At 37.6% G+C, this 11449-nt stretch overlaps 1 protein-coding gene across 1 annotated transcript; it reads left to right on the top strand.

Moving 5' to 3' along the window:
- The first annotated feature begins 3974 nt into the window (after window positions 1-3974).
- On the top strand, window positions 3975-6092 carry LOC126373385 (uncharacterized). Its single transcript, XM_050019547.1, has 3 exons — window positions 3975-4469; window positions 4932-5072; window positions 5705-6092. Exons 1-3 carry the CDS (start codon window positions 4091-4093, stop codon window positions 5719-5721), a joined length of 537 nt encoding a protein of 178 aa, XP_049875504.1. The 5' UTR covers window positions 3975-4090; the 3' UTR covers window positions 5722-6092.
- The last annotated feature ends 5357 nt before the right edge of the window (window positions 6093-11449 follow it).

Raw genomic sequence — 11449 nt, 5'->3', positions numbered from 1 at the left:
ATTAGAATCTGCGACCTCAAAGTGAGAGGCAAGCGTTCTACCATCTGGACTGGGCTTCAAAAGATTTATTCTTCGTTTGTCCCACTGAGTTTTGTCCCACATAAAAAATTCCTATGTCGTCCCGAACAATATTCTTCCTTCGTCCCAAAATAAAATTTTAAATATTTTATTCCTACTTCGTCCCATTTTGTATTCCTTATACGGCCCTTGTTTTTTTTTATATGCCAAACTTACTATATTGTACAATCAGCAAAAAAGGATTACCTATTATTTTAAATATTACTGGTATTATTTTATTATAATAAAACTTAATAAATCATTTTTTTATATTTTTAATTGTAAATATTGCCTAATTATTGTTTCTCATAGATCTGACTGTTCTGTATTTATTTAAAATTATTATAACATAAAATTTCTGTGATTTTGAATGTGATACTGAATAATAAAAGTGATTTATATTTTAATGATAAGACTTGTTTTATTGGTATTTAACTTTAAAAAAATAAGTAAGTAAGTATTCTTTTTTGTTGACTATACCTTTAAAGTACCTACTTATAATTTGGGACGAAGCAAGACTTCGAAATTGATATGGGACGAACTAAGAATTTTTTGGAATGTGGGACCAAACTTCAGGACGAACGAGGAATAAAACCTTCAAAAAAGTAGTCATAAGGTCAAATGTTGTTTTAAAATCCTAATACCATGGTTCATTTATTTTTTAATCACATTCATTGATGTGATTTTCTTCAACAAAACCTCCATTTTTTTCAATAAATTTCAGTCGGGGTAAAAATTGAGACTCCTTACTAGATTTTGATGAATCACATTGAAATGTTATTTTTTTAAAAGATGTTTACGTGGTTTTCAGTATAAGTCGACGATTATTAATTAATTATCAGGTTGAATGGAAGTAGTTATTTCTTAGGCATAAAAGTAGTTTAGTTCAATAATTTACTTCGGCTTAATTACTACGTCTGTGATTTCGTGTTTATTTAATGTAGTGAGGTTGTTATTCAATAATTATGAATGTAGGTTTGCGTCAGAACAATTTTATAATGTTAGATGTTAAGGGACTGTTGGTGAAAGCGTGTTCAGTAGGGCTAACATTCGTAACGTGATAAAATTTTGTCACAGTCATTTTATCGATTCTGACGATATAAGTATGTCGTTTTGTCGATTGGTGCACATATTAAGTTGTTAACAACCTACTGCTAATGTACAACCTTAATTAATGTACTGTTGCTTTTTGTCTCCAATAAAAAAAAAATAGCACCAAATAAGTCGTTCTGTTAAAATACGATCAAAATCACGTGGCACGCATGTTAGGGAAAAAAACAACCTTATCGATTTCGAAAAAAATATTGAATCGATCGAACATTTTATCACGTGGCAAGATGGCGGGACGACTTGCAGAAAGTGGCTGGAAGCGACTGGATACGTAAAGCTGAAGATAGGGCTTTGGGCGCGCCTTGGGAGAGACCTATGTCCAGCAGTGGACTGCAATGGGCTGATGATGAGATGTTAAGGGATTATGTAGAAATGAATTTTATTTTATTATTTAAATATAGCATTAAAGCTATACATTGTTTTAAGTTTACGCGGTTATTATCATAATTAAAACACATAATAACGGGTTCTTACCGCGTTAATATCGGGAGTCTCATATCCCCATTTAAACGCGGTAAGAACCCGTTATTATGTGTTTTAATTAGCATTAAAGTACTTAAATACAGGGCGTTAGTGACATCGTAACGAATACTGAGGGGGGTGATCCAGACCATGATTCTGAGTCAATGAATAAATACTAAGCAGAATTTTATTTCCGGCCGAAAATTCATAAAAATATAAGTGTCTTTTTTATATCTTTTCAGTTCCATACTTTTGCGACGGAAAAATCCACTTCATATCAACTCAGAATGATGGTCTGAATACACTAACAACCTGTATATGCTTCATAAAGTTACGATCTAGCATACAAGCTAATAAGCAATTATTATTTACATAAAGTACCATAAACTAAGTGTAATAATCTGTTAAATACAGGGTGTTAGTGACATCGTAACGAAAAGTTTATACCATGATTCTGAGTTGATATTCTGACACCGGATACTGACTTTTGGAAGACGGACTTAATTAATATTGTCTATACAATAACACTAATATACACGTTTAACTGAAACTTAATTGTACTGAACATAAAGTATGTTATTCCTTTTTCTTAAAGAAAAAAGTTGTTACTTAAAAAAATGGTATGTCCCTTAAAAAAGGGTGAGGTGACCTTTTATCGGTCATAAGGTTCAAGACCAAAGGCCAGACGATTTTAATTACTAATGTGGCTTTATACAAAACTATGAATGGCCTAGCTTGCCCGTAATGAAATTGTTGATGAAGGTACACAAACAAAAAGGTACAGTGATCCACAGTATAATTTACGCTCACGACTGTATCCAAGTTGGGGTAGTCAGAGGTTACATCCATCATAAGATGAACTAAGTACCCACACTTCACTGTGCTTTGTTTTAGACCAGCTAGCGTGATAATGGTCGAGCCGTGTTCGTGAAAACTGCACTTAAGATAAATTAATACGGTGCTCACCGTTTGAGAAGCAAGTCGGTAAACCACAGGACCATGTCCCAACAAAGCTCTTAATTTTCAGAAAACAGTTTGTATTGCTTTAAAATACAAAGGAAATTTAGATATTATTATAATAAGAGTCATAATAATAATTATTATCAATGAAAGTAGCAGTTTTTGAAGCCAAAATCGGCAAATATAATGTTGATTCTCAGAACCAGCTTCAAAGTTAAGTTTTCAAGTTTCAATCCGCCCCAGGACTGGTGTATAAACGACTGCATCTAGATTACAAACCCCGGAATTCTCCGCTCGATTTGTCTTCAGAAGCGGTAAGTCAGACTTTACTTCAGAAGTTGGACGTCTGCTGTAAATCAACAGACAACAACATGCTATATTATTACAGCCGTTGTCATTGACATTGAACTACAAAAACAATGGTTTGGATAGCTTCAGTGTTGGACTGAGGACGGTCAAGAAATATACGACACGTTCAGCTGCATAAAATCGACAGATATTGTGTTTTCTTTAACACGTTCCATTCTCAAATGGTGTTGGCATCCCCAACATTTTAGTTTTTTAATTATTATTTTAGTATGGCAATACTGTAAAACACTCTCCTTTTTCTAATGGTGAACATTACACGCGATTCTCTAAACTTCGGGCTTTTGTCTTATTTACCAGCACCCTATCGAAAGTTAAACATGGTCCTTCGCATCACAAGGGCCCGCGAGTGAATTTGTGCCGAGCAGACATTTGTTGTTCAGAAAGAACTGTGATTTCGTGAGGTTTGAACTTTCTCGCCCGCGAACTACTTCGTCGTCAGCAATATCGCCGGACACAACAACAGGTTTCGTCGTGATCTACACTTCGCCATCATACACATAGAAGAAGCATTCGAGAGGAGATTGCCCAAAATCAAGTATCGTATTTATTTAGGCATCCCACATCAAAAGTGCTAGTCATTCCATACCTAGCATACGTGTTTCCGGTTTCGATGGTGCGTTTCGGCGTGACGTCATTACAAGGCAAGATTCAGCTACTCGCCACTAGCCACAGCGGCGCTGATTGCTGCTACGTCACAGCTACGTCACACCAACGCGTCGCTTTCGCGCCTTCCCATTGGCGCGCTCCACGACACGTGACAACAGGGCGGTAACCAACGAGGTCTCGCTACTCACCACTGTGGCGCTGATGTACTACGTCTGTCACTTGCAGTCGCTCCTATTGGCCGATTTGAAAATCGGCGGGCAACTGTGTCTGTGATACAGATCGATTTATTGGTTCGTTTGAAGACTCGCGCGTATAATACTGTTACTCGCGATCGTCACCAGGGGACTCTGCAGAGCTTCGAATACTTCCGGAAACGCCCAATTTTTTTGTCGACGACGCCATATTTTTTTTCTCGACAACACGTATAGCGTAACTAGCCTGTTACAAATATTTTATTTTGTAATTGTAGCGTATTTAGCAAGTGTACTTAGTTTCTAAGTCATCATAAAGTGTTTGTTTTATCATTATGTCTGATTCGGATAGTGATAACAGCCCAAAGGCTCTAGAAGGTCTTTTACGCAAACGTGCCTCTCAGAAGGGCGTTTTGACAAAACATTTTAATTATTTTCGTGACACTGATGGCGCGGAACTCGATCGCCAGTGCCTTTCCATAAAGGAGGAGAGGTTGAGGGCTACGTTTGACAGATTTGAAAAACTTAACTTGGAGATATGTGCGCTTAATCCAGACGCGGACGACTGTGACGCTGTTGAAACCAAATACTTGGAAACACTAACTCTGATAAAACGCTTAATGCAAAAGTTAGATGATAACCAGGTGGTTAGCCCTCCCCCGCTGCAAACCATGGCAACGAAGCTGCCTGAAATAAATGTTCCGATCTTTGTAGGTAAGTACTCCGAGTACAAACCCTTCATAGAATTATTTAACGCATTAGTAGATCGAAATTCCAGCCTACAAGACGTACAAAAACTATTTTATTTACGTAGTTTTTTGAAAGATGAGCCTTTTGATCTTATCAAAAATTTACCTTTGCAATCTGAAAGTTATACAGAGGCCAAAACGTTGCTAAAGGATCGTTACGACAATGAGTACAAAATAACAAACGAACACATAAACATATTGCTAGATTTGAATCCAATTACTAAATCAACAGCAGGTAACATTAGGGTGTTTGTCTCGTGTGTCAAGCAACAACTTGCTTCACTAAAAAACTTGAAGCACGACATAAAGTCCTGGGATTCTATACTCCTATGCATTCTCACTAGGAAACTAGATGCTTATTGTAATAGGGAATTTCAGCTCATTAAGGATAATAAACCCTCAGTAAGCACATTGATTGATTTTCTAGAACGTCGAGCCCTTGCACTTGAAAATGCTGAGAGAACTCAGGTGCAATTCCCCGTTTCAAAGGCTGCTCACACAGTGACAGTGAAGGACGTTGCAGGAGCCACTGTTAAGTCAGCACCGCCGCCACTTGCCTGCACACTATGTAAGTTGCCACACAAATTGTTTATTTGTCCAAAGTTTAAATTGATGTCAGCTGAACAGAGATTACAATTCGTCACTGACAATAATTTATGTCAAATATGCTTGCGAAATCATAATAAGAAGTGTAGGTACTTCTTTAAGTGTGAAGTATGCAAACAAAAGCACAACACATTGCTTCACAAAGATGCAGTTCAGTCGCCAGTAACGTTATTTATGAAATCCTGTGCGACCCAAGTTCTATTGCCTACAGCTAGAGTGAAACTCATGGCGAGCAATGGAACAGAAGTTCATGTGAAGGCGCTACTTGATAGCGGGTCTCAAGCATCCTTCATTACAAGTGAATTGGTTGATTTATTACAATTACAACCCAAAACTTTAAATACTCCAGTGGTGGGTATAGGCAACAAAATAAACAATGTAAATAAGTATGTCAATATACAATTACATTCAATTACAAAGAAATTTGAAATAGATGTCACATGTCATGTCCTTGAAAACATAACCTCAAAGCTACCACAGGTCAAAATACCATTGGAAAACTTGGTCTTGCCTCCCAATGTAACACTGGCTGATAATGACTTCAATGAGCCAAGTGTGATACATATTTTATTGGGTGCTGATATATTTTTCCAGGTGCTGTTGCCGTCTGAGCATTCCACAACTGTAAGCAGCCTGTCAGAGAATGGAGCCAGCCAGCAACTGCCGGTTCTACACACACAATTTGGATATGTGATTGCAGGGTCCATCCCAACTAATCAGCATTCAAGCCAAGTAACATCATTATTTTGCAATACATGTGACACGTCGCTTAATGACACGCTCTCCTCGTTTTGGGAATCTGAAAGGGTTCCTGAATTTTTTCCAGAAAAACTCCCGGAGCATGAGACCTGTGAGCAAATGTTTTGTAATTCTGTGAATCTAGATACACAAAATAACAAGTTTGAAGTTGCATTACCTCTTAAATTACCACTAGAGTCAATAAATGAAACACTTGGCCAAACTTTCAACTTAGCTCTCAAAAGGTATCAAAATTTAGAAACTAGATTTCAAAGGGATCCAGAGCTACATAAGCTGTACTCTGAATTTATTCACGAGTATGTACAACAAGGCCATGGTACATTCATAGATATCAGTCAATATAATCTTGATTCTGATCCAGTTTATTTTCTATCACATCACGCAATTCTTAGACCAGACAAAAAAACAACTAAGTGTCGTGTAGTTTTTGATGCTTCAATGAAAAGCAACAAAAAAGTATCACTTAATGATTTATTGTTAAATGGCCCTGTGGTGCAGAAAGATTTGATAGACATTTTATTGTTGTTTAGAACTGGGGAATTTATTTTTGTAACTGATATTAAAGCAATGTTTAGAAATATATCACTCGCCCAAAAATATAGATCATTGCAAAACATCCTTTGGAGGGATACCCCCAAGGAAAATATTCAATGTATACAGCTAAATACAGTCACTTATGGACTCAAGTCTTCCTCTTACTTAGCTACACGGTGTTTGAAGGAGTTGGCTGTCCGACATAGGGAACAGTTTCCACTGGCTGCTCATATTATTGAACACTCTACATATGTAGATGATGCCTTAGTGTCACATGATTCATCGGAACTGTTAATTGAATCAAAAAGGCAGCTATGCACTTTACTAGGAATTGGAGGCTTTCATTTGCACAAATGGTACTCAAATTGCGCTTCATTGTTAGATGACATACCAAAATCGCAACAACATTTTGATGATATAGAGTTAGGGAAAGATAATGATGCTTCTCTAAAAACTTTGGGTATAAGTTATAACATTAACACCGACTCTTTCATGCTTTCGTCACCCAGCACTAACGAAAACATGCCTACAACCAAGCGTGGCATTTTAAGCTTTATTGGGAAGTTTTATGACCCCTTGGGTTATGCAGGGCCGATCCTGGTAACCTCGAAAGCAATCATGCAACAGCTTTGGCTAGCAAAAGTAGGTTGGGATGAAAGGCCGCCTGACGAGTTGCTAAAGGTATGGTGTGAATTTTTTGACAGCTTACAAGTCATGTCACCTATAACCATCGCACGGCATGTCGGTGTATGCAACGCACGCTCTGTTCAGATAATAGGTTTTGCAGACGCCTCGAGCACCACAGCCTACGGGTGCTGTATATACCTACGTGTCACCGACCAAACAGGTAAAGTAAAAATATCATTGTTATGTTCAAGGTCGCGTGTGAACCCGATAAGGCAAAGTCTAACTGTACCCAGACTTGAGCTCAATGCTGCAGTAATGCTTGCAAAACTGGTCGTCAGAGTGTATGACACGTTGCATCATAAATTAAACATAGATGATGTTCACTTGTACTCGGATTCACAAATAGTCCTAGCATGGATTAAAACCAATATAACATCGCTTAATACATATGTGGGAAATCGAGTGAAGGTCATCACACAGCTTACTCACCAGTACCGCTGGTCTTACATCCGCTCAGAGGATAACCCCGCTGACTGTTTAAGCAGAGGAGTCCTACCCAGCGAGCTGCACAATCATCCTCTGTGGTGGGAAGGCCCAGAGTTTTTGCATAAAGGTGAGTATACATTAATGGATATGCCTCAATTACCGGTTCCCGGCGAACTGCCTGAAATTAAGGCTTGTGCAGTATTTTCGGGCTCTTTGGTTTGTATGGTCTCTAGTACAAATGAACAACTTTTACAGCTAGATTTTCTAGACAAGTACTCTGATATAAACAAAATGCAACGCATTTTGGCTTACATACTACGTTTTATTCAAAATGTGAGGTCAAATAGCGCAAAAAATAATTTAAATTATATATCCAGTAAAGAATTAAATGACTCATTGTTGTTGATAATTAAATATGAACAGCAAAAATACTTGAAGGAAGACATTCATAATTTAAAGTGTAAGCAAAGTATTTTAAAGGGTAATTTAAAACCACTGTGTCCATTCCTTGATAACAAAGGTCTAGTTAGGGTAGGAGGTCGTTTGGAAAACTCATCGATGCGTCGACAAAAACATCCTGTTGTTTTGCCACGCGATTCCCGCGTGACACATTTAATTATCCACGCCGAGCATATTAAAAATCTACATGCTGGCCCTAGGATTGTTTTGTCAACTATTAATCAAAGGTTTTGGATAGTTCATGGAATGAGAGAGATTAAAAAAGTCTTACACAAATGTATAACTTGTTTCAAACTGAAAGCTAATTCAGCGAAACAATTAATGGGCACGCTTCCACATGATAGAGTCAACGCTTGTAGGCCATTCCAAAAGGTAGGTCTAGATTTTGCAGGTCCAATAATTATTAAACAATCTAGGATCAGAAGGTCGTTAGAAACAAAAGCGTATGTTTGTGTGTTCGTTTGTTTTGTAACTAAGGCTATTCATTTAGAGCTAGCTTCTGATTTAAAAACTGAAACCTTTTTGGCTTGTCTAAAACGATTTATTTCGCGTAGAGGTGTTCCTACTGACATCTATAGCGACAATGCGTCAACTTTTAGGAGCGCAAGCAGTCAATTAAATAATTTATATAAATTGCAAAGCTCAAATGAACATCAGGCGAAACTTCATGCTTTTTCATCTCAACGAGGTATAACTTTTCATTTTGTCCCTTGTTATTCTCCAACATTCGCAGGGTTAGCTGAAGCAGGTGTCAAAAGTATGAAGTTCCACTTGAAAAGGGTTGTACAAACGGCAATACTTACCTATGAAGAATTAAACACAGTTCTTTGTCAAATAGAATCTATTTTAAATAGCAGACCTCTAATGCCACTTTCAAGTGATATAAATGATTATTCTTGTCTCACACCTGGTCACTTCCTTATAGGTACAGCGTTAAACGCATACCCTGAATCTGGTGAGCCTGTTGTCATTGTTAATAGATTGAAGTTCTGGAAGCAGTGTAGTAATATCACTAACTCTTTTTGGAAAGTGTGGAGCAAACAATATCTTAACATTTTGCAGACGCGTTCCAAATGGAGAGATATCCAACCTAACGTTCAAGTAGGTACACTTGTGTTGCTTAAGGAGGACAGCACTGCCCCTATGCAGTGGCCACTTGCTAGAGTCATTCAAACGTTTCCCGGTAATAACAACAGAGTTAGAGTAGTAGAGGTAAAAACTGCAAATGGTAGAACTCATAAACGGTCAGTTGTAAAAATATGCCCACTTCCAATAGAATAACCAAGTAATTGTATTAGTTATAAGATGGCATAATATAGTTATAAGCTGTTTATATGTGTGTATTAAAAATATAATTTACTTAGTATTAAGTTACTATTTGCTACATAGTAAATTTAAAGAGTAAAATTACCTTAAGCTTACCTTTGTGTGTGGTTTTTATTCTATGATAAGAAAATATTATTTTAAATTAAGGCTAAATGTTCCTATTGTTGATTATTCTTGCGTTATAGGCTAACATGCAGCTTTTTGTTTTTCCCTTTAGGTGGGATATTGCTGTTTTCAGCAGCAAATAAGTAATCACAATAATATTGTGTCATCTCATTGCTTATCTGTAAGCTAACATTGCATTGTATAGATAGACACTAGGTTTGTAAAATTAAAACTCATAACGTTATCATTTCTTTTCATGATTTATTGCTATTATACATAGGTATAAAATAAACACAGGTTTGGTAAAATAATACTATTTCAAAAGTTGTTTTATATTCATTTAAATTCATCTTTTGGTTTAATGTTGTATTAAAATTTTGCTTTCCTTGACTAAATGTACCTAGTATTTTTCAAAAATAGATTTACATTCAAAAGTTCAGATTACCTATAGTATTGTGTTCAAATATTTTCCTTTTTTTTGACATTAAATTCTTAGGTTTTCATTGCTGCGGCTGGCAGTATGTTGGCATCCCCAACATTTTAGTTTTTTAATTATTATTTTAGTATGGCAATACTGTAAAACACTCTCCTTTTTCTAATGGTGAACATTACACGCGATTCTCTAAACTTCGGGCTTTTGTCTTATTTACCAGCACCCTATCGAAAGTTAAACAAATGGTTTGTGAGATCACTGGCCAACTGACCCCATGAACCCTTATGTTAGGGTTAATAACTAAACATAAATGTAACTTAAACATAATAAAATACCTAGCACCTGATTTGGAGTGTGGAGAGGCTGGTGATCTGTCATACAGGGCATCCTAGTACAGACACCAGTCTCTCACACAGATGTTATAGTTATGCCTTTGTTATTTATTTATTTACATTTCACGACTTTACAGTGCAGAGGCACCAATGCGCCGTGAAACTTTAAATATAAACAATAATATAACTAAACATTATGAAAATTAGGTGTAAACAATATAAAAACATATTTAATTTTCACACATCATTCATCTTCTCGCAGAACCTCAGACACTCGCGACACACATACGTCCATTCACTCACAAACATATCACACTCTGGTGCTGATGCAAGGAGTGCATTAAGCATGTGCACGGCACGGAGGAGTGGCGAGTGTGTGCGCGCCACAGTGCGCGCCGCCGACATGGCCAGCAGCGGGTGGCTGCGCGGCCGCAGGTTGTGTGTGGGCACGTTGGGGATGTACAGTCTCACCAGTTGCGTAACCAACTCCGGGCAGTCCGCACCACCGCGTAACGTGCGGCAGGCATTTGTTAATAGAGTGTAATGTGTGTGTGTGTGTGTGTGTGTGTGTGTGTGTGTGTGTGTGTGTGTGTGTGTGTTATGTCGTTATGTTGTTTGTTAAACTGTCTGTGTATGAGAAAATAAAAAACCTTTATTTATTATTAATACACTCAACGTGCCCGGAAGCACGGATCATCTGACTTTCGGACAATCGGGTGATCAGCCTGCAATGTTTTAACCAAAAAAACATGTGTGCCCACCGGGATTTGAACCTAGGACCTCCTTATCGTCGTATTTACGGAGGCCGTTAAAGATTAACATGTTTACCTGTCCTAATCATTCTATGGGCGCTGATCACCTGTTATGATCATTCGTATTGTAAGTGTGGGTCTGATCATCCAGTAAGTGGTTACGTGTTTGATATTCCTTTAATAATTTTTATAAGACAGTGAAACTCCGATACCGACCCCGCCGGTGTGGTCGACGATTTTCCTCATTCAGCGCTTGTTGCTATCGGCCCACTAGGGTCGATTAATTGTCTCAATTATAATCCTCTCAGACGACGCCCTGAACAGAAGCTCGCGCCAAACTGGGCACCTTCAAGCATGTTGTCCAGATGACAGTCTTCAAGTAATTATTACCATACGTGGAAAATCTACAGTAAGTCACGTTAAAAATGGACAGTGAAGTCAAGCAGCGACTTAGGGGACATCTCGTCCCAGTCTTAAACTGGGCCCAGGGGCGAGTTTGCCCTTTTCTAATTCGATAATGGGTAAC

This window comes from Pectinophora gossypiella, chromosome 15, assembly GCF_024362695.1.
Source record: "Pectinophora gossypiella chromosome 15, ilPecGoss1.1, whole genome shotgun sequence".
NCBI lineage: Eukaryota > Metazoa > Arthropoda > Insecta > Lepidoptera > Gelechiidae > Pectinophora > Pectinophora gossypiella.
The sequence above is the reverse complement of the archived record's forward strand: the minus strand, read 5'-3'. Positions and strand labels throughout refer to the sequence as shown.

Excerpts from the sequence above, each read along its gene's own strand:
- LOC126373385 (XM_050019547.1), top strand. The coding sequence starts at position 4,091 with ATGTCTGATTCGGATAGTGATAACAGCCCAAAGGCTCTAGAAGGTCTT. Across the intron at positions 4,470-4,931 it reads AAATGTTCCGATCTTTGTAG|AACGTCGAGCCCTTGCACTT; the intron begins GTAAGTACTCCG and ends TTGATTTTCTAG.